At 39.4% G+C, this 24,366-nt stretch overlaps 1 protein-coding gene across 1 annotated transcript; it reads left to right on the top strand.

Moving 5' to 3' along the window:
* Positions 1-9,815: 9,815 nt before the first annotated feature.
* Positions 9,816-21,910, top strand: LOC132772196 (stromelysin-1-like). Its single transcript, XM_060771044.2, has 10 exons — positions 9,816-9,986; positions 11,154-11,398; positions 11,496-11,644; positions 12,437-12,562; positions 14,241-14,402; positions 16,177-16,333; positions 16,557-16,690; positions 18,893-19,052; positions 19,512-19,612; positions 21,051-21,910. The coding sequence occupies exons 1-10, from the start codon at positions 9,897-9,899 to the stop codon at positions 21,149-21,151; spliced, it is 1,425 nt and encodes a 474-aa protein (XP_060627027.2). The 5' UTR covers positions 9,816-9,896; the 3' UTR covers positions 21,152-21,910.
* Positions 21,911-24,366: the final 2,456 nt, after the last annotated feature.

Here is a 24,366-nt window from a genome sequence, read left to right as displayed (position 1 = left end):
ACCTTTTGTATCATTACCCCAATACCCCCATGCATAACAGTTTAAATAATGCACCAGTAAGGCCTTTTCGTGAACCACCATGAGAATTTCGGGGGGGGGGGGGGCTGAAGCCCCTCAAGCCCCCCCGGCTACATGCCTGGGCTTATCCTTATCTAGCTATTTTCTCTTTTGTCATGTAGGAAACCTTACTGAAAGATTCACATTTCTGTGTTTTCCTATGTTTGTCACTTACTTGGAAATTGCTAATGGTAGATGAACAGTGTACCCAAATTTTCCAGAGAAATTATAATTTGGAGAAAACTCTTGTAAATAGATAGATTACATAGAAAATCTGTTGGCTCAAATGGGTTTCCTGTGTAGAACACATTTTTTTCCATTTTTATTATTTTTGTTTTTGTTTTGATAAGAAAAATGAATGTTTTTCTCTATTTACAGGGGATTGTAAGGAAGCTTATTTTATATTACTAAAACATTTCTTCCACTGCTGTATGTTCATATTTAACAATGTTAACTCTCTGAAGAGACTATTTAATCCTTAATCCTTATATGCAGAGCAAAACAAGAGAGCAAGAGAATCTTGGCCTGTTATAACCTGATGATTTCATTTTAACGGTCATGGCTGCAATCTATTGAGTTCTGAAGTTTTAGTTTAGTGAAGCACAAGAGCTCTCTGGCACAGAATTCTAAATAGCCTTTCTTAAACTGCAGGAGGAATATCCTCACATTGGATGGATCTGGTGGCAAAACTAACATTTTGCCAATGGTTGACAAATACTGAATCCAACCAAATCTTTTTAATGAAATATTAAAACCAATATGGCCATGTGTCCCAAAAGACAACTGGCTCCACATACAAACAAGTAGCATCTTGCTTATATGTACTTTTAAACTACATGCTAGAGAGTGAGGTACATACCATTCCCTCCACTCCCATCCTATGTATGATTGTAGATAGGTGTGTTCACATTATCTGACTTCAGGGTTTGGCAAGAGAATCAAAGACTGGTGGAAGGTACCAACTATTCTGATGAAAACAGAAATCAGCAGGAGCATTGCCAAGATGATACAGGACTTCCTCCCTTCAAGGAGACACATGGCATTACCCCAACCCAAACAGTTTTTGGGTTTTACCTAATCACAGAATTCATGTGAAGACTCAGGGCACTTCCACACAGCCCTTTATCCCAGGAGTATCCGGGGTTTTTTTTTAAAAAAAGATGTTCCTGGACCCCTATCCCCCCCCCCCCGAAAGCACATGCTTTCTGTGGTGGGTGTTCAGATGTTCTTCTGCACTGGCCCAAGAGAACACCTGGAGACTCAACCCCCCCCCCCTCCCTAAAGCCCTAAAACCCCTTTTAAAAGAATGGAAAACTTACCTGGCCTCTAGTAGAGTGTTGCCAGAGCTCTCCCATTGTGTAGAAATGATGTGCCAGGAGAGCGGGGGGTGGGGTTGCCCATGGCACATCATTTCTACATGCCAGGAGAACTCCAGCAACACTCTACTGGAGTCTGGGTAAGTTTTCCTTACTTTTAAAGGGGGTTTTAGGGCTTTGGGCAGGGGGTTCAGATTTCCATGGTTTTCCAGACTAAATTAGTCCAGAAAACTGTGGGAATGGTGTCTGAACTGCAGTCCAGACACCAGAAGTAGTGGGTTTATGTCTCACCTTTCAAGAAGGTGCGGAATAAATCCTCTATCTAATTAATTTGCGTTTGTGGCAAATTAATTTCAGGTTGCCCAGAACGTCATCTGGACAGCTCCCTTTTAATTGTGGAAGTTTTTGCAATAAAGGGGCTGTCTGGGTGCACCAAAGAGAGGAAAAGAACACCTATAGATTTCCATTGTTCTTCACAAAATAGAAGTCAAAATACAAGTTCAAAGAAGGTCTTTGGGATCAAACCAAAATGCACAAAAATGAGAAATGTACTTGTTGTCCTTAACCGTAACAAGAGCTTTGAAGATTATGAGCAACAACCGCAAAATGATATGATGACATCAGTTTCCAAGAGAGGAATGATGTCCTTAAATGTCTTTCTAAGAAAAATGTCCTCAAAACAACTCATTTAGTGAAATGTCATTTTGTAAACCACAAATTTCCTCTTTCTCATATGAAGACATGGGGATGGGACATGAGTGAGGAAGAGATGATGTGATACAAGCCACTTCTATTGCTCTGGAAATATCAACCTATCGAATGTTACTTCATAATATTATTTCAAAAACAAATCTGTCTCCTCTAAAAATTCATATAAACATTGATGCCCTGCCTTTCCTCAAATGCCCAAAGCAGGTAACAAGATAAGTTAAAACTATAACTTAATGCTATTTTAATAGCATCCATAGAAAATGTAATAAAATAGTCATAAATAACTGAGGAAAGTAGAAAAAAAAAAGAAGAAACGGAGACATTTCAAAAGCAGCAAAATAGTTGGGAGTTGTGAATACACTATGTAAAAACTGTAATGCATTCTATGCAATGCCATGCCTTTTCTTTGGAGACCTATTTCACAGTGCCGTCCACTTCATTTTGACTCCAGGTCAAAATCTTTTGACTCCAGGTCAAAATCTTTTGACTCCAAGTCAAAAGTATTGAGACCATAGGGTTGCATCCAAATAGGTTGTGAAGTCTCATTTTGGTGCCTGTCAATGCTACTTCATCCAGGAGAGAAATGTCTAGTGCAGTGGTTCTCAACCTGTGGGTCCCCAGATGTTTTGGCCTTCAACTCCCAGAAATCCTAACAGCTGGTTAACTAGCTGGGATTTCTGGGAGTTGTAGGCCAAAACACCTGGGGACCCACAGGTTGAGAACCACTGGTCTAGTGGAATGCAGAGTGTTCTGTTTGGGGCCAGTGCTATTCAACATTTTTAGCAATGACTTTTAGCAGGCGCATCAAATTTGCAGATGGCGCCAAATTATTCCAGAAAACAGTACCAGAATCCAAAATGACCTTAAAAGTTTAAATAACTGGACCAAATCTTCAAAAAATGTATTTTAACAGTAAGAAATGTAGGGTTCCACTCTTAGACAGAAAAAGTGAAATGCAGAGATTTAGGATGGGTGACACTTGGCTTGATAAGAATATAGGTGGGGGGGGGGGATCTAGGAGCTTTAGTAGACCACAAGCTAAACATGAGTCATCAGTGTGATGTGGCAGATAAAAAAAACCAATGTGATTCCAGGTTGCATTCAAAAGAGTATAGCATCAACACTGAGTGAAGTAATAGTACTACTCTATTTTGATTTGGTCAGATCTTACCTGGAATGTGGTGTCCAGTTCTGGGAACTACAATTCAAGAAAGATATTGACAAGCTGGAAAGTGTGCAGAGAAGTCTTAGGGAACTGGTTATGTTTAGCCTAGTGACATAATAGGTGAAATAATAGCCGTGTTTAAATATTTGAAAAGATGTCATACTGAGGAGTAAATTTGTGTTCTGCTGCTCAAGAGACTAAAGACCTCATCACATGGAGGTCCCCATTTGCCATGAATCATGGTAAATCTGGTGTGGGTGTGTGAGGAACTTGGCACCCCACATCGCTTAGGTTGCCCCTCATCTTATTCTATGGCGGAAGCATTCTGTCTGGCTCCCCCCACTTGTTTCCCATGCAACACGGGAAGCCTCCCATGTTGCTGGCATTACCTCTTATGACACTTTGACTTCACTTCAGCATGGAGCCCCACCAAAAGTAGATCGACATTGTGTGATGGGAGCCAGCAGGCTCCGTGGCTCAAGTGAAGTCTAAGTGTTGTAGTACAGGGTATTTTTCCCAACTGATGAGGATGCAAGACATGGAGCACCAGGTTTAAATTAAAGAAAAAGAGATTCCACTTAAATATCAGGAATAACTTCCTGATAGTAAAAACTGTTTGGCAGTGGAACATGCTGCCTTGGATTGTGCTGGAGTCTCCCTTTCTGGAAGGTTTTAAATAGAGATTGGATCACCCTGTTTCTTACAACTTTACAATTCTATGTTCAGGCTGTTGTATTCCAAAGTAGTGTCCCATCCAGTTAATTATCAGTCCCAAACCCTCTTAGTTGCATCATGGATCCTTAAATCTCTTAAACATTATGCCTTTCAAATATTTTGAGCAATATTTTATTTATTTATTTATTTATTTATTTATTTATTTCCATCACTTTTACCCCGCCCTTCTCATCCCCGGGGGGGGGGGGGACCTCAGGGCGGCTTACAGAGGAAGGCACAATTCGATGCCTTTATCACATATACATACAGATATAAACAAATTAAACAATTACAAATTAAAAATTAAAATAATCAATACACAATAGTACAATAACACAGCAGTAGGTTAATCCTGAGCTCAGCGTTCGAAGTTTCATAAGTCCATTCCATCTCGACAAGTTCCAGCTCGTCATCAGGTTTTTCTTTAGCTGCCCGGGTGTCCAAATGCCCGGTCCCATATCCAGGTTTTCAATTTTTTCCTAAATGAAAGAAGGGACGTTGCCGATCTAATTTCCCCGGGGAGGGAGTTCCACAGGTGGGGGGCCACCACCGAGAAGGCCCTGCTCCTCGTCCCGGCCAACCTCACTTGTGATAAAGGCGGGGTCGAGAGCAGGGCCTCCCCAGAAGATCTTAGGTTCCGAGGTGGGACGTAGAGGGAGATCCGTTCGGACAGATACACTGGGCCGGAACCGTATAGGGTTTTATAGGTCAAAACCAGCACTTTGAATTGTGCTCGGAATTGGATCGGCAGCCAGTGGAGCTGACACAACAGGGGGGGGGGTGTGCTCCCTGTATGTCACTCCGGTGAGCAATCTGGCTGCCTCCCGCTGGACCAGTTGGAGTTTCCGAGCAGTCTTCAAAGGCAGCCCCACGTAGAGAGCGTTGCAGTAATCCAGTCGGGATGTAACAAGAGCGTGGACCACCGTGGCCAAGTCCGACTTCCCAAGGTATGGGCGCAGCTGGCGCACAAGTTTTAGTTGTGCAAAAGCTCTCCCGGCCACCGCCGAGACCTGGGGTTCCAGGCTCAGCGATGAGTCCAGGATCACTCCCAATACTTCTCATCAGCTTCAACTAGTATTCACTAGTTGTCAGTGTAATTATGATCTTATCCTAAACATCTGATCGATGCCAGGTTGGGAAAGCTGTCTCATTCCATGCCATGGCTTCTCCCAACCCATAGAGTACTATGAGAGTGCCAAACATAGTGTTTATTTGGATGTAAACCATTTGATAAATGTTTGTCAGCAATTTCCAATAAGGCTTATTACTGGTACTCAAAGAACAGTTTGTACCAGCTTGATCAAAGTTTAATTATTATTATGTATTTATGGTTCAAAAGACATGATAGATCTATGTGTCAGAGGGTTAAAAAACCAACAAACCTACGACCGAAAGATAGGTGCTAAATGCACATTTTGCAAATGTACTAGCAGGCCCTCACTTGCCAGTTATTATGAAGCATGTACTCTTAAAAGCCATACATCCTGCAGTCTGTTGAAATATTTGAATGTTGCCATGTTTTATGATTGTTTTTGGAGCAAGAGAGCATGAGTAAGAGATCCACTTGGGAATTTCCACAGTTCAATGTGTATTTTTGGCCACCTTGATGACAGCATTATCAGTCAAAGATTATAAAATTTTGAAAATGTTTCTATTTTAAAAGGCATCTAGCATTTAATAGACCGAAATAGGCCATATATAGTGGCTGGTAAAAGTGTACTAGTCTGGAGCAGAAACTGGCTCCAGAAGTTAAGAACAAATATAACAACAACAACAACAACAACCTGTGCAACAAATACCATCTGCCTGCGACAAGGAACTGGTGGGATCACAAGCCTGAAAAAGTTACATAAAATGAACACGTCAAACTCCTCTGGGATTTCCGAATTCAGACAGAGTTCTGGAGCACAATACTCCTGAACTTACAATCATGTTTAAAAAACAAAGTATGGATTGTCGATGTCGCAATCCCAGGTGTCAGCAGGATCGAAGAGAAATAACTGGAAAAGCTGACACAATATGAGGATTTAAAGATCAAACTGCAAAGACTCTGGCACAAGACAGTCAAGGTGGTCCCAGTAGTGATCGGCACACTGGGTGCAGTGACTAAGGACCTTGGCCTGCATTTAAACACAATTGGTGCTGACAAAACTACCATCTGCGAGCTGCAGAAAGCCACCTTACTGGGATCTGCATACATCATTCGCCGATATATCACACAGTCCTAGACACTTGGGAAGTGTCCGACTTGTGATCCAATACAACAGCCAGCAGAGTGATCTTGTCTGCTGTGGACTCATCTTGTTGTGTTTCAAATAATAATAATAATAATAATAATAATAATAATAATAATAATAATAAACCAGTACAGGTGGTCCCAGTGGTCATCAGCACACTGGATGCCATGCCAAAAGATATCAGCTGGCATTTGGTAACAATAAACATTGACAAGATCACAATCTGTCAACTGCAAAAAGGCCACCTTATTTGGATCTGCACACATCATTCAAAAATACATCACACAGTCCTAGACGCTTGGGAAGTGTTCGACTTGTGATTTTGTGCTATGAAATCCAGCATATAGATCTCATTTGCTGTGACATACTGTGTTTTTGTGTCAGTAAAATACTAATACTAATACTACTACTACTACTAATAATAATAATAATAATAATAATAATAATACTTTATTTATACTTTACTACTATCTCCCAAAAAGGGTTCAGGGCAGCTTACAGAAGCACATACAAGTATCATAACAACAGAAAATACAAGTAAAAATCACCTGTTGCCATATGCACCCTCCCAAATCTTTGACAGTGATGAGTTTAAGTCCACACCAGGTCAAAACTTCATCGGCTTCACTGAACCATCACCTCACCTTCCATGTTGCCATCGCTGTTCCCAGTTGGCCACAGAGCTCTATGTGAGTTCCTGGCTACTGCAGATGCCATGTGCTAACATCAACAATGGTGTCATTGTGACCAGGATGAAGGAGGGAGCTGATCCCCTTACCTTCTTTCTGGCCATGTAGGTGCCTCTTCCGATGTCAGCCCAATGGTGATGACATAAGCATTATATGTCCCTCTTCCATCTCTCCTTTCTGATGAGCACAAGGAACAGGTAATAGAGGCAGTGCCCCATGTGGATAGCAGAGTGGTCCAAATCAGACTCTATCCATCTGTCTGCACTACCCTGAAGCATGGAATATTGTAGAGTTTCAAGCAAACTCTGGAGCATCCTCTGACTTTTACTAAAGTGGGGTAAAGCCAATTTAACCTGGTGTAACTCACAATGCTCACCAGAAGCAGAGAAATATTGTGAAGACAACCAGGGTGAGTCTGGTTTGGTTTTAATGCCTGTGTGGATGAGCCCTTGGTATAACCAGCTTGCTGTAACTTGAGCTATGATGTTTTACTGTACATATTTCAACTATTCTAAATTAATGCTTTTAAATGAATTGCAGTTCATTTTTTTTTTTAAAAATTGCATTATAGATTGTGTTTGTTATTTTGTTTTACCCTACTGCTGTGTGTTCCAATTCTGAGAAAAGCACAACATTTTTTAAAAAAATTATCGGTCATCTCATACTAGATATACCCCTGGCTATAGCCTGAAATTTGTGCTTCTGCTATTGTTGTTCTTAACTATATTAACTACAACCCACATTTCTTTCCTTCAAAACTGGAATTTACCATGGCTTATGGATAAAACAATTACAATACAGACAAGAGTTCTTTGCCCCACCATGGTCATTCTGCAGATATATAAGCCCACATCCTAGTTCCAATAGACCTCACTACTTCTGAGGATGCTTGCCATAGATGCAGGCAAAATGTCAGGAGAAAATGCCTCTAGACCATGGCCATATAGCCCGGAAAAACCTACAACAACCCAATTACAATACAGTTAAAATCTTACAATGGGATAGCATTAAAATAGGATTACACTCTTAACAATTGGAAACACACTTTAAATGTATAAAAAGCAGTTTAAAGCAGTACATTTTAAACAACACCACACCTTCTTAATAGCTCTTTTCTTAAAAATGTTCACTTCCAAGAAAAATTTTAAAGGCTTTGCCTGCCAACAGAAAAGCAGCAGAAAGAGAGAGAGAGAGAGAGAGAGAGAGAGAGAGAGAGGCCATTCTAACCTCCCTAGACTAGGAACAACCACTGAGAAGACGCCATTTAGCATGGCAGGTTAACCATCAGCTGCAATAAATCTTGCCAATCCAAAGGTTGGCAGTTCTAAGCCCAGATCGTGGGTGAGCACCTGACCTTCAGCCCAGCTCACTGCCCACATAGCAGATTGAAAACAGCTGTGAGTAGATAAATAGGTACCACTTAACGTGGGGAAGTATTTTAATGGCACCATATGGAAATACCAGAAAAATGCCAGTGATTCAATCAAAAGGAGGAAGACTGTGAACAGGGCTCTTTGGCATGGTGGATGGAGCAACAGCCGGAATTGAGCACAACGTCCAAGACACTGAAGATGGGAAACGCTTAGATACCTCTATCTATGTAGTGTGTCTCTCCTGTCAGTGTAAAACAACATTGAATGTTATAGCACAATCATTCCACTTTAACTACCATGACAGTGTTATGTAGCTTTAAGAGGCCCAAGAACTCTCTAGATGAGAATCCCAAATCCCCCTCCTAAAGTGAAAATCCCGGCATTCCATATGATATTGCCATTGTTACATCCCGAATAGATTACTGCAACGCACTCTACGTGGGGCTGCTTTTGAAGACCGTTTGGAAACTTCAACTAGTCCAACGGGCTGCAGCCAGATTACTAACTGGAGCAACATACAGGGAGCACACTATCCCCTTGTTGTGTCAGTTCCACTGGCTGCTGATCCATTTCCGAACTTAATTCAAAGTGCTGGTTTTGACCTATAAAGCTGTATGCGGTTCTGGCCCAGCTTACTTGTTCGAACACATCTCCCACTACGTCCCACCTTGCAGTTTAAGATCATCCAGGGAGACTCTGCTCTCGCTCCCACCAGCATCACAAATACGTCTGGTTGGGACGAGAGACAGGGCCTTCTTAGCTGTAGCCCCCAACCTGTGGAACTCGCTTCCCAACGAGGTAAGATCAGCTTCATCCCTCCTGTCTTTGAAGAAGAAATTGAAGCCATGATTCTGGGACCAGGCTTTTGGACAGCAGGCATAAATAGCGCTTTGGATATGGAATTTGACTGGAATGGTGATACGGCGTTAATACTGTTTTTAATGTTTTAATTAATGTTCTATTTATTGTTTTTAATTGTTGATATATTGCTTTGTTATTTTTAAAGGCATCAAATTGTGCCAAATGTAAGCCATCCTGAGTCCCGCTTCAGGGGTTGAGAAGGACGGGGTACAAATGCTGGAAATAAATAAAATAAATAAATGGTAATTAAAGTGGAATAATAGTGCTATACCAATTAGTGAAATAGTGCCTATAAGACTGAAAGAAAGGATATTACATTGAATGAAATCAAATAAACACCCAGGCATCACTTGGCTTCTGGATTATACATCATCTGAAGCCTGGAGATTTAATTTGCTGTGAACATGTATATCTTCTTTGTAACACACAGCTTGTAAAATGAGTCAAATCCAGAAGGAGGGGAAGAAAAAGAAACAGAGAAGGATTCATTGCCTTGAGGCATTTCCTCACCAACTAATTGAGGGAAACAGATAAATGGTAACTGTTTCCTAGTCCTCAAGGATGTACCATTGCAACATCAAGGTGGGAAATGGGAAAAAATACGCCAAGATATTCAACCAATCAGTGTTTTCTCTCGCTGATTGGGAAACTTTTTGAAATGAGTCAAACTCAAACGTATGATATGAAGCACAGCAATACTATATAAGCAAGCAACATATAGTAAACATTAGAAGTTAGGGACTACCTTTGGAAGCAGATCTTCACAACTCAAGATGAAGGGAGTCTGTTTAGTTCTGTTGTGCGCAGCTCTGTCTCATGCAGTGCCGATCTGGAGTGAAAGAGAAAAATTACAGCTCATTGAGGTAATGCTGATTCAATAAAACCATCCACTAATGAAACAATTAAGCCTTTAAAATGACAAATGGAAACTTTTGTATTTTTTTCATATGTATTGGCAATTTTTTTTCTATGTATTCAGGGGAGAAGGGTGGGGTATAAATATGGGAAATAAATAAATAAATAAAAGTTGACATATGTGGTGGAGGTAATAATTGTTGTTGTTGTTGCTGTGTTCCTTCAAGTCATTTCCAACTTGAAGATGACCACAAGAGGAACCTATTTCTAGGTTTTGTGGGGCTGATAATGTGTGACTTTACCAAGAAACCCATGTCCAAATGTAGAATTAATGCAGTTTAATATCACTTGAACTCAGTGCTATCAAATCCTAGGAACCGTACTTTTGCAAAGTATTTAGCCTTCTTTGCCAAAGAGTACTAGGGCCTCACCAATCTACAACACCCAGGATTTCAGAGGTTCTATAATGAAATACACCCATTGTTATCCACAAGTTATGGTTCTAACTTTTTGGAAACTTTAATATGTTTTGATTGATATTATAGGCTTAGTAGAGGGAAATAGAATTGCTAGAGAGAGATCTGTTTTGGCAGCATAGCAAGAATAGAAGGATAATTTTGTTACTAAATGAATGCAGATTCATATATCCAATTCTTCACAGTATAGTGGAATGACTGATCCCTATGAGAAACTGTTACTGATTGGAGTTTTGTACTTTTTGTGTTTGACTTTTGGGGATGAGAATACCTGATACTGCTTTTGGGTAGATGGCAATCTGTTGGGATAGATGTATGCTCATTATAAGGCAACTTTCTATGGTTCTAAGATCATATTGATGCAAAACCTATCAACCCGAACAGCATCACTAAATGTGAATGGTGATGAGAGCTGCAGTCCAATAATAATGGGACAGCCAGAAGTTAACAAGTCCTTGTCTAGAAGTAAAAGAAAAGTAGGGATTCAAGAGAATTACTAAACAAAAAAGATCAATTGTTGCAGAAATAAGAGAGCTAAAGTTCTAATGTGTTGAAATTTCTGACTAGAAATCTGTGAAGAATATCATAGAAGAAGAAATCATTGAAGAATGTGTATATGTGTGTATGATTATGTACAGACATAAACAAGTATTACAAATTTTCTTTCTCCCTTCCCCCTTCCTTTTCTTCTCTTACCAGAAATACTTAGAAAACTATTATAACCTCACATCAGATGAGAAACCAACCTTAAGAGGGAGAAAGAGCAGCCCGATAATTAAAAAAATTAGAGAAATGCAAAAGTTTATGGGACTAGAGGTGACAGGCAATTTGGATACTAACACACTGGAAACAATTCAGAGACCAAGGTGTGGAAACCCAGATGTTGGCCAGTTTGCTTTCTTTTCGGGGCAACCCAAATGGGGAAAGAAAGACCTGACTTACAGGTAATGTTTCCTATCCAGGATGAAATCCTCATGTTGTTTTTTGAAGTGATAACAGTCTAGAACTTCTGTTTAAATTTGTGCTTCATTCATTTTCAAGGATATTGAACTATACGCCAGACATGACGATACCTGATGTGGACAAAGACATTGAGAGGGCATTTAAAGTCTGGAGTCGGGTTTCACCACTGACGTTCACCAAGGTTTTGCAAGGCGATGCAGATATATTGATCTCGTTTGGTTCAGGAGGTAAAAAGTAGATGGATATTGTAATGGGAGTTGGGATAATAACACCTTTTCTTTGGCATGGCACATTACAGACTCAGCAGGGGTTACCCATGAGTTAGCAATATTGCACTAGTTAAACACTAGGATCATTTTGTTTTGATGCAAAACTTTCCTATTTCCCTCACTTGATCTGTGCTAAATCTGTGGACTGCATATGTCTTTATTTAGTACAGGTAGAACCCCATATTCTCAGGGGATATGTTCCCGGTTGGACCATGGTTACCTAAAATTGCCTATATGACCAAACACCATTAAATTAGCTCACTTTCAGTCCCACATACCATAGACATGTACTGGAGGACTTTGTACATTTCTAGGAAAATATATAGAAATTTCCAAGGTTCTTCTGCACACCTCTGTGGTGACTTTTTGGAGAAACTTGTCATAGACTGACCTGGAGGATCTAGCAAACTCCTAGAGAAATCTTTTCTCCACAGGCGCATGTGGGTTTTGCAGTTACAGGGCTCTTATAGTACTATCATTATTTGACTATTATTAACATTCACTGTAAAATCAATGAAGTGAAAAATAAATAATGGCAATATATAAAGATTGATGACTTTTGACCAAAATCAATTCTAATCAACCACAGAACTATGTCTTCAAACATGGGTAGATAGTAGGCTCATCCTACCTAGAGAAAATTAGCAATTTCAATAGAAACTTAGCCAAGAACATATGAAATAATCTTTCTAGTGCTAAGATTCTGTCCATTGGCAAAATTGGATGTGCATTTTCCCCTTCTTTACATAGATCATGGAGATTTCAATCCTTTTGATGGTCCCGGGGGAACGGTTGCTCATGCTTATGCCCCCAGCAGTGGTATTGGAGGAGATGCTCATTTCGATGAAGATGAAAACTGGAGTCATGGCTTAGAAGGTAATTTTTAAACATAGAAATCATAAGAACAGTTTTACTTTTAAAGATCAACTGTTAGGTATTCCTCAGAGCTTAGAAGTAATTATTTACTTGGAGCATAGTTACTTTTACTTGGCAGCAAGAATGAATGAAATTACCATTCAAAAGGAAGGTAACAAGTGGGTATGTTGCTGTTTTATTGGTTTCAGGTAAAGGTAGGCAACGTAGTGGAAGCGAAAAGTGCACCATTAAAATGCCACTGAAAAACTGAGCAAAATATTTTTTTTAAAGTGGCAGTAACTAGATGCAAACAGGTTGATGATCTTGTGTTCACGGGCAATACTTTATTAACAGAAAAGTTGGTAACAGGGGTAAAAATAACAGAGTAGTAAGTACTTAAACCACATATAAAAAGAGCAGTTGAAATGAAATAACATGATCGGGTCAAACTTCCATGAATAAACAAAAACATGTTTAAACTTCTAGAGATCACTTTAAAGCTTCTTCCAAAATACATCCAGAGGGTATCCTTTTCTCTTTTATCAAGCTCGATTTTCTTATGATTTCTATTTTTTGTGACCAAATGTATATAACTATGCTTTTTTAACATACTAGCTCAGTGGTTCTCAACCTGTGGGTCCCCAGGTGTTTTGGCGTACAACTTCCAGAAATCCCAGCCAGTTTACCAGCTGTTAGAATTTCTGGGAGCTGAAGGCCAAAACATCTGGGGACCCACAGTTGAGAATCACTGCATTAGCTAGACTATAACTGGCTAATCTGCCTTCCCCTTTTCCTAATTTTTCTGTTCACTCATGATCAATGAGGGATTCTGGAGACACCTGCTGTTTAACTTGCCTATTGCAGGCAGGCACACAAAAGAAAATCACATTCTTTTTCTCATGCTCAAATTTTCAGGGCATGGTTTATTGCAGACATGCTGCTCCAACATGATACCAAAACCATGTGTTTTTCCAGCCTTTCTGCTCAAGTTGATATAATGTTTTTAAAAAATTCTAGCAGTGGACAGATGGCTGGTAAAATAAAAATGTCTTGCAAATATTGAGGTATGCCTGTACTTAGGGTATAGGAGCACCAAGGCTTGGGTGCCACCAACCTGTTTGCTCTAAAGCTATCACTCTTGGAGACCATCAAGAGTAGCAAAACCTGCTTTATGCTTGATTTTTCTGAAAAGATATATATATATATCTTTCGTGATCAAGATTCTGTTAGTGATATATGCTGATAGTACTCTTAGGTTTGCAGGCATGTGAATGATGTTTAGCAAGGCAATATCCATAACACCACATTGTCACCATTTTGTGTATCAGAAAACTTCTCAATGTGATTATGTTCTCTTGAAAACTGATTGAAGTTCATTCCTGCTGTCCTAATGCACCAGCAAACGTGAGGGAGTTTTAGTCAGGAAGTAGATTCTGTTTCTTCTCTGCTCAAAGGAGTCAGAATGTTCCAAGGCATAATCATCTGTCATTTTGGTGGCCAGGGGAATAAATCCACATTTGGATGCTTCTTGACTGTTCCTGCACAGCAGTATGAACAAGGGAGCTGCCTTCTCCCCTTCAAGTACAGATATTGCTAGGCAGCTAAAGAGTGACATCTGACGTGTCATGATGTTCATCAGAATCTGTGTATAATTTCAATGTGCAAATCTATCATGACCCACTTCCTCCTTTACTTTTAGGTTCCAACCTTTTTTTCGTTGCTGCTCATGAATTTGGCCACTCGTTGGGACTCTATCATTCCAATGATCCAAATGCTGTGATGTTTCCAGTCTATAGGCAACCAGAACTTGGCCAACAGATTCTCGCTCAGGATGATATCCAAGGAATTCAGCACCTCTATGGTAATTTAAATAATATTTATAGTCTTAAATAATATATTATCAAGCATATGAAATTAACATTAACTGATATGATTTTTCCCCGTTTTTGTAATAAACAGAACATTTCAAAAAATGCAACAAAGCAACCTTAAATCCAAACAACATCAAACTGGGTTTAACAATTTCAGAAATAAAATAAGAATCAGCTCAGTATATTGCTTGTAAACAGCAAATGTTAGGTAGAATCAGCTTCTTTGTGGATTTGTCCACAAAGCAGGCTAAGTTGAAGAAGTCACAAACCTGAGCCCGTAGGACTTGATTAGGTCTATTCAAAACAGGGAAATTGGAGATCTCTCTTTCATAGTGTCTGCATGAGTTGACTTGAAGATAATTAAGAACACCAGTGGGGCATCTTGAAACATTTGCTGTATTGTTCTCTCTCTCTGAATATCTCCATATTTAGTCAAAGACTGCTTTCAGTGTTTGATTTATCAGATCTTCATAATGGATAGTTTCTATCCTGTTACATTCTTTAAACAGTGGGCCATTAGTATTCACTGAGGTTTGGTTCCAGGACTTCCACTCACATCTATTTCAAACCTCTGTGGATACATAAATGCCATTATATACAATGGCAGAGTAAAATGGTCTTCCTTACAAATGACTAAATCAAGATTTGCTCTCTGAAACTTTTGGAAGAGGATATGGAGGGCAAATTGAATATATCGCCAGGGCCTCATCACACTAGTGGAAAAATCCACTTAAATTAAATTTTCTCTAGTATGATGAAGTCATAAATCACCAGTGGGAATCGTGTGGCTCTACAGATGTTGTCGGTCACCAACTCCCAGCACATTAAATAAATACTGGAGAATGCTAAGCCCAACCTCAGTAGCCACATGTTTTCATTGGGATTACCATTCATGTGAATTTACCATTAAGAAATGATTCAATGGAGCTGATCCTATTGAGAGATACAATTTAGGCTGTTTTGCCCGGCACTTTTAAAGTTATAAAGATAATTTGTTAAATTAAACAAGCAAATAAATAAACAAACAAACAAGTTTATATGCAACTAGGTGACTTTGGGAGACTAAGGCCCCTTCTACACCGCCATATAAAATCCAAATTATGTGCTTTGAACCGGATTATTTGGCAGTGCAGACCCATATAATCCAAATCAAAGCAGATAATGTGGTTATCTGCTTTGATAATCTGGAATATATGGCAATGTAAAAGGAGTCTAAGAGTCTACATTGCCATATAATCCAGTTCAAAGTTGATTATCTGGATTTTATACAGCTATGTAGAAGGAGCCTAAGAATTCATTCTCTCCAATAACTCATTTTTGGTCATAACCTTTGGAATAACAATATCCATTTGTGCTACCAAACCAGTAATATGTGACTGGGTGTCAGATTCTTTGAAGTTTCTTTGCCTTTGCTAGACAGAAAATGTACCATATGTCCTTTGTGAACCTTGTCCTGATCATCTTGAGCCTGTCTCATGCCATATTTCCTACACCAGATAACTTTCTAGCACAGATTCTGTCCAGAATGACCTCTCTGATCCTACTAGTCATGGACTTGTGACTCATTTTGCATTATGAAAAAAATAAATACAATCACACAGATTTGTTTAGCTAACATCCTGCATCCTTCATTTATACTATAATTTCAAAATATATTTAGGGAAATATTAATCCAGAATATTCAGACATCTGCGAAGTATCAACATATCATTCAGATCCAGAAGGTGCCTTCCTATTAATTTTATGTTTCTTGTTTTCTTTTAGGTCCATCAACCAACCCATCTCAAGACCCAAAGGGGGATGATGATCCCATTGAACCTATCCGGCCAACCCAAGCTTCATTGCCAACAGCATGTGATCCTCGTTTGATATTTGATGCTGTCACTCCTTTTCGGGGAGAAATGATGTTCTTTAAAGACAAGTAAGTGCCTAATCCTCAATGTCTATAAATCAGATCAGGATCTTCACATCCCTTGTGCCCCATTCTGTGGAGAACAGGGGAAATGTTTGATTAGCCACTTAGCTACCGAGGATTGTCCTTTCTCTATATAATCAGGGGGTGGGGGAATCATTTTGTTCTACAAAAGCAAATGAATATACTTTCCATAGACACATAAAATATAATAAATATATATTTGTTACAGGTACTTCTGGCGAAAGCACCCACAATATCCACAGATTGACTTTAGTTTAATTTCTCAGTTCTGGTCATTTTTACCAACTGGTGTTGATGCTGTATCTGAAAATACTGATAAAGATCAGACATTTCTGTTTAAAGGTAATCTTTTAAAAATATCGTCATGTATGTGGTTATTTTGGTTTTTCAGTACAATTCATTCTGAAACCTGGAAACAGCAACTTAAAAATTACAATAAATTAAAAGAAGATGTTTTGATGGCAAATACTGCTATAGGCCTCAATCCAATATCCCCTTAGTGTAACATAAATATTTGCAGAACATAAATCAAAATAATGCTATGCAATCCTAATGCAGAATAGCAACATTATGAGGCATTGAGTGGCGCATAAGGAATAATCTTTTGCTGCTAAGAGCTGTTTGACAATGGAATATGCTGCCTTGGAAGATGGAGTGATGTTCTCTGGTGATTGGAAGAGACCCCAAAAGCCATCCAGTCCAACCCCTTTCTATCATGCAGGTATACCCAGTCAAAGCACTCCTGGCAGATGGTCATCTAGCATTTATTTAACTATACTCTGGGACAGTTTATTCCACAGTTGAACAACTCTTACCTTCAAGAGATTGTTCCTAATGGACCACTCAATGTGGCCTCACAATATTTTTATTTTACCTTGGGCTGCATAGTTCCTTCTCAGACTTTATCCCATGCTGCTATGTAACTATGATGTAAGTGGAGAAAACAGCAAAATCATGTGGGACAGGAGCTGTCAAATTTGCCTGTGTGGAATTGCTTGAGTGATGTGGAATAAGGAGCATTACTGTGGGTGGTGCCTTACCAAGCACTGATATTTCTCTACTCAAATCCTACTTCCTGAGCCTGCCATGATAATTTTTAAAATTAATATAATTATTCAAAATACCGAAATTTCAAATTATCTTTGTTTTTCCTGTCTGTACTGCTAGCTTTTAAAGTTTTGGACTTATGTAATGGAGAGTACTGAAATTGGAAGGAAAGTATGCCCAGAGTGGTGTCTCTTTAAAATCAGTGCCTCAGTTCTACTCCAGAGCAGCAGGATTGAAGGGAGGGGAAAGTCCAGTATGCCCAGAGTTCTGCCCCCAAGGTCTTCTTTTTTCAAAGATGGAGTGGGCAAGAACTGCACTCACTCGTATGATAAATATGAAAATGAATTGTTTGGGGCAGGCCCGTAGCCAGGATTTCGATTTGGGGGCGGGAGGCTGAGTTTGTTTCGGGGGGGGGGGGGCTGAGTCTGAGTGAAAGAGGGTCTACCCTAGCAAACCTTTTATATCGTTACCCCAATACCCCCATGCATAAGGGATATATTGAGTATGGTGATCAGATCATGATATGAATAAACATTTAACAGGGTTGTTGTAGGTTTTTCCAGGCTATATGGCCATGTTCTGGAGGCAAATTGCCTCCAGAACATGGCCATATAGCCCGGAAAAACCTACAACAACCCAGTGATTCCGGCCATGAAAGCCTTCGACAATACGTTAAACATTTAACAGTTTAAATAATGCACCAGTAAGGCCTTTTCGCGAACCACCATGAGAATTTGGGGGGGGGGGGGGCTGAAGCCCCTCAAGCCCCCCCCCCCCCAGCTACATGTCTGATTTGGGGTGAAAGGGCAAGAAAGAACAACATGTGGCAAGGAATGACAAACAGAACAAAACACTACTGTAATATGATGCATCGTTCCATACCCCCCCCCCCCCCCAAAATTTGGGATAAAGTCCCTAATGTTCAGTTGGAATCTCCTTTCCTGTCATTCGATTCCATTGCTCATTATGCTAGTCTCAGAGGAAGCAAAAAATGAATTTGATCCCTCCTCAATATTTAATCAGGGTTTTCATGTCCCTTCTTAACCTTCTCTTCTCCAGGTGAAACATGCCCAGCTCCCTAACATGACCCCAAACACATGTCTCTCTCTGACTAATGATTCCTTTGTGATTACTTATGTCATTCTGTTGCATTTTAGTGGTTTTGTTTTGTTTTAATTTTACTTGTTGGTTTTTTCAAGTTCTTTGCCCAAAAAACAATTAATCAGATAAGACACACGACAAACCTCAGTTTCCTTTATAGTACCTTTCCTTATTCATTTTCCCTTCAGCAGACCGATGCATTTTGTTTTGTGTTTACGTACTTCAGCCATTTATGGCTGTCAGTTTTAATTCTACTGAAACATCTATTGCTCACATGCTCACCAAGAAATTCACTTAGTAACTAATGTTTGTTCTCCAATTTATTCCCCCCCCCCCCCCGATGCTGCCATTGATAAATCCCAACTAGAATACTTTCTAACTCCCATTTCATTACAGGTAACCAGTTCTGGGCTGTAAGAGGTGAATACAGGCTTCCTGGGTATCCCAAGCGTATCCAAAGCCTAGGTTTTCCAAAAGATGTCAAGAAAATTGATGCAGCATTTTACAATGCTAATGAAAAGCGAACATACTACTTTTCTTCTGATAAATACTGGAGGTATGAAATAATAGCAAAGATGACTTGAAAATTTGTGTTGTTAGGAAGTGTTCCATGCTTATGCTTAAACCTGTTGTTAATAAGAATATTGACAAAGCAAAGCAAAAACGAAACACTCTGGTTCAACCAAGAGAATTAGCAACTTGCATTTTTATAATGTCTATAGGATTGACAGAGTAAAGCCTAGAATATGCTTATATTCATTCTGTCCCTTTAATAGTTGCATAGCAGAGGGAATTTCAGCTGGTGTTGCTTATTATGCATCTATGCCACTCTTCCTAATGCTAGGAATAGACCTGGGTTTCCTCTTGGTTTATGTTGTTGCAAATAATGTAAGAAATGACGTCAGTGGCTCCGTGATCCATGGGTTTAATGTCTGGAGTGTTAGATTATAGAACCACTCACCCCCAAAATGCCACAAAATTGGTTGTTTTGTTTGAAAATTTATTCCTTCTTTAGGTATGACGAAGTTACCCAAACCCTGGAAAAGAAACCGAGAAGGATAAGAGATGACTTCCCGGGTATTGATGGGAAGATTGATGCTGTCTTTCAACATAACGGTAACTAACTAACCTTTTCCCCCATGAGGAAATAAAGGAATTCTAGACATTTGATGATCTTGAAAAATGAACAAAATGAGGAAAATTCTTCCAGTGATCTGGATCAAAGTGCCCAATGCTTCCTGATTTATTAATTTACAAAAAAGGATAAAAACTCCACTGAGAGATGTTGAAAAGTAATCAAAATGTTTCAACTTATGTCAGGTTGTTTGCACAACTGAGACTGCTGACTGTATTTAACACTGGGAAGACGTTCTCATGGTGACCCATAAAACTGAGACAATCTGTTAACAGACATGTTCCCAGTTCTCTATTCCTTTGGGGGCATTATCCCTAGCAGTTATACCAATGTTAGAGGGAACATTGCTGAACATACCTGCTTCACTGTCGCAATCTCTGGACCCATCCATTTAATTCTTATCTTCCTGAGTTGCACAGGAAACTGTGAAATACACATACAGCTCATGTAGACCTACACAAAAATCTGGAGTCAGTCCAGAGCAGAAATGTCTCAGATTGGCCCCAGATGCTGCAGATCTATTCAGATCTGGAGTCAAGAAGGTGGATCCCAGATAGAATCACGCCAGAGCTTATTGCTCCCCAATCAATGAAATAACGAGTCAACACAACAATGCAGGTTAAACTATGGGCAACTTTGATGAAATGTTACCTATCAGTCTCTAAGTGAACTGCCAACCAATTTAAAGGCATGAACTTGGTGTGTATATGAAATGAGGCAGTGGCTATCCAAGACCTACTTCTCATCTATCAAGAGCGAGACACCATGGTCCCCGGCTATAACCAACTGTTGATTCTAGGGTGACCACTCAAGGGAAATGGATGGATAAGTCCATCCCAATTCCAGAGGATATTGAGACTGCAATGCTCTCCAATCAAGGCCATTATTGTTCACCCTCACCTTGCTTCTTTTAGCCACAGGTGAGGGTTCCCATTCATGGCCCACAACATAAAAGAGTATCTCAGGTGCACACTGAGATGTAAACCTATCCCCATTTTTCTGCATGATAACCTATTTAAAGCCCACTCACTCAAGTAGCTTGAACAGTGGACTGAACAGTGTAGGGTAGGCAAAAATGCCCCCTAGAACATGGTGGGGAGGGATTTCCTACTCGGCCCCAATGGCAACCCTTAAGGTACACTGTTAAAGGGTGGGAGAGTGGGTCAAAGATCACACCAGAATGGAGAGCAGGTTGGGCATTTGGAGCTACGCCGACCCCGCCTCTTTAAAGTCCCGGTCAGGACTATTTTCCAAGCTCTCCCTTCACTGGAAGGGAGCAAAGCACCTTCCTCGTCGTCACTTTGAAGGTGGGGAGAAGCAATTATGTCCAGCTGAGCTGTCATCCATGCTGTATTTCTTACAAAGTGTATATACTTTACTCTTTTAACTTTACTTTGTTTCTTTTTTTTCCCTTTCTAGGCTTATTGTACTTCTTCAGGGGAACAAACCAATATGAGTTTGACCCAAACACCAGTAGAGTTAGACAAATCAAAAAGGCCAACAGCTGGTTTTCATGCTGAGAAGATTAAACCTCTGGAAATATGGAGAACTTTGTTGTAAAATAACCACTATTGAATGCTCAACACTATCACTGGTCCTCTGTAAATGGCCCCCTATTAGGCTGTGAGATCTAATGCTGGTTGTTATTTTTATATATTTTGTATTTTTAATGTTCATAAGCCAAGTTGGACTATATACTTAGCTAATGTTTAGTAGTAGTTCTCCTGCAGTTGATTGAAAACAAACTTTTCTCATCTATTATATCTTGCAAATTTGCTTATCTTGTCTTGTGACCAGTTACTGCAGAATTAATGCTGTTTGACACCACTTCACTTGACATGGCTAAAGACCTTGCAAAACTACAACCCCCAAAATTCCATAGCATTGTGCCATGGCAGTTAAAGTGATATCAAACTGCACTAAATCTACACAGTATAGATGCACCCTAAACAGTAAGCATGGGTTTGGTTTCCGAATCGAATTTATCAGGTGTGCAATTCTGAAAAGAATGAAATGCTGATGAAGAGAATGCCATCAAGATCTAAATACAATCTGTGTAATTTGCCTCGATGACCTTATTTTTATCTTAGGGAAAAGTTTTCATGTAGTGGGTATAGCTTACTCTTAAGCAAACATGTTAATAAAGAGGTGCCTCAAAAGTTTCAAAGATAATGAATTAAAGAAATTACAAAATGCTTCATGCAGGCATTTCAAAGTTAGAGTGAGCTTTGGAGATGAACAAAAAAAGTTCCTATACCAGGAATAAAAGTTTCTGTTTGCTTCTCAGTACTTTATTCAAACCCAATTGGTTGGATGTGAAACATCCTATGAGGTATTATGTGTCCAATGTTTCCAAGAAAGGTCCATTACTTTCAATAGGATTCTGTGAGTCATTGTGGTTTGAGTGTTTGACTGTTGAATGATGGCTCTGAAGATCAGGATATAAGTTCTCACTTTGCCATGAAACCTACTAGGTGGCTTTGGGCAAAACATACTCTCTCAGCCTCAAAAGAAGGTAATTCAAACGTCTTCCAAACAAATTTTACCAAGAAAATCCTGTGATAGGTTCACTTTACAGTCTCCGTCCATCTGAAACATCTTTAAGGCAAATAACAGCAACTACCAATGCTAAACATAACCTTTTAACACATCAGCATCAATGCTGAATCTGTGAACTTTGTGTTTAAAATATTTCTTATATTATTATAACATTTCTCCATATGCTAATCATGAGTAATTTATTGTATATTGTAGAGTCAATCAGTATGATTTTTCACAGATATTTGTTTGAATTTGTATTGTTCTCATTGTATGAATGTTACATTGCCATCAGTGATAACTTGTCATGTTGACAATAAATAAAATAATGTTTCTTGAATTTATCATTAGTTTTCTTGTACTTCTTATGTGACCAGTGGTGACCTAAAATACTTTGAACCTAAAAGATAGACCTCAAATATAAATAGAGCTCTCCCCCCCACCTCCCCAAGGGAAAAAAGAACAGCTGCACATCTTCTAATTTTCAATATACTGCTAAGTGCCCACCATCTGGAAGCATCTGAAAATGGGCTAAAAACTATTGCCATATATATAAGAATATGTTATTGTAGGTTTTTCAGGCTATATGGCCATGTTCTAGAAGCATTCTCTCCTGATGTTTCACCTGCATCTATGACAGGCATCCTCAGAGGTGGTGAGGTCCTCTCAACCTCTAAGGATACCTGCCATAGATGCAGGCAAAACATCAGGAGAGAATGCTTCTAGAACATGGCCATATAGCCCGAAAAACCTACAACAACCCAGTGATTCCGGCCAGAAAAACCTTCGACAATATATAAGAATAGTTTCTGTGTCTCTTGGGCCTTTTGTAGCAAGTCAATATGTGCATTTCAATTCAACCTGAACAGCTCATAGTCTTCCAGTACATTCAACTTCTATTCATTGAACGTTTTCAAAAACAGAACAGCCTGCAGATTGTGTAACCAGAAAAAGCTACCCGGGTTATTTGGTATAACATACGTCTTAACGTTATCTATAATATTTTGCTACTGTTTTCTGTAGTGATGAGAAATGGTTTTCTCATACTTCATAAACAAATATTTTGACCCATTAAGCTTGGATAAAACCCCAGCACATTTGTTCCAGAAAGATGTCCTGCTTTCAGCTTACAGTTCCAGGCAATGATTTATTGACCACTTCCGTGCTTGAAGTCATCCAGCACAGAGTTGTTTCTCCCTAGTAAGCAATGTAAAATCCTGGGGTCTTTCCAGACACACAACAGCATCCTGCATTCAGCTTAGTATTTGTCAGTGATGGCTGTGAAAATAATCAAACACAGGTGTTGGTTCTGACTTTATTAATACTGTGGAAATGAATGCTAGAAAATGACCACAATATCATTTAACTTATTGCACTCTTCCTTTTTATAAAGAATGAAAATAAATACACTTCTAAACAGCTTAAATGAGAAAGATAGAAATTAGCAACCAGTTTAAAGAGGTACTGATAGTTTATAAATATTTAGAAATTCTTGTGGACTAGTTCAACTGAAAACATACCATTCAGTTTACAACTGAACCGTGCTTTCTCAATCTCAGTTCAGTGGAGTGAACTGTGCCCATTAGATATTATCACATTTATTTATTTTATTTATTTACCACATTTTTATTCCGCTCTTTTTAACCCAAAGGCAACTCAGGTCAGCACAATTAAATGCCACATCCAAATGGTCTGTTTCCTCAAGAAACAAATATTTGGCATGTCTTTAGGCACTGCACCCAATGTGCCGATCACCACTGGGACCACCTTGGCTGGTTTGTGCCAGAGTTTTTGCATTTCGATCTTTAAATCCTCATATCGTGTCAGCTTTTCCAGTTGTTTCTCTACAATCCTGCTGTTACCTGGGATTGTGACATCAATGATTCATTCTTTGTTTTTTAACACAATTGTGATGTCAGGAGTATTATGCTCCAAAACTCCGGAAGTCCAGAGGAGTATTATGCTCCAAACTCCGGAAGTCCCAGAGGAGTTTGGCGTGTTCATTTTCTGTAACTCTTTCTGCTTGTGATCACACCAGTTCTTTGTTGCAGGCCGATGGTATTTGTGGCACAAGTTCCAATTAATCATCTGAGCAACGGTGTTATGCCTCTGCTTGTAGTCTGTCTGCGTGATCTTCTTGCAACAGCTGAGGATGTGATCTATTGTTTCATCTGCTTCCTTGCAGAGTCTGTATCTG

Source organism: Anolis sagrei, chromosome 3 (assembly GCF_037176765.1).
Source record: "Anolis sagrei isolate rAnoSag1 chromosome 3, rAnoSag1.mat, whole genome shotgun sequence".
Classification (NCBI taxonomy): domain Eukaryota; kingdom Metazoa; phylum Chordata; class Lepidosauria; order Squamata; family Dactyloidae; genus Anolis; species Anolis sagrei.
This window is presented reverse-complemented; position numbering and strand designations above follow the sequence as displayed.

What these genes read in the sequence shown, in the direction of transcription:
- LOC132772196 (XM_060771044.2), top strand. Translation starts at nt 9,897, where the DNA reads ATGAAGGGAGTCTGTTTAGTTCTGTTGTGCGCAGCTCTGTCTCATGCA. An exon ending in AAGAAAGACCTGACTTACAG is followed by an intron (nt 11,399 to 11,495) that starts GTAATGTTTCCT and finishes TTCATTTTCAAG; the next exon opens with GATATTGAACTATACGCCAG. An exon ending in TCAGACATTTCTGTTTAAAG is followed by an intron (nt 16,691 to 18,892) that starts GTAATCTTTTAA and finishes ATTTCATTACAG; the next exon opens with GTAACCAGTTCTGGGCTGTA.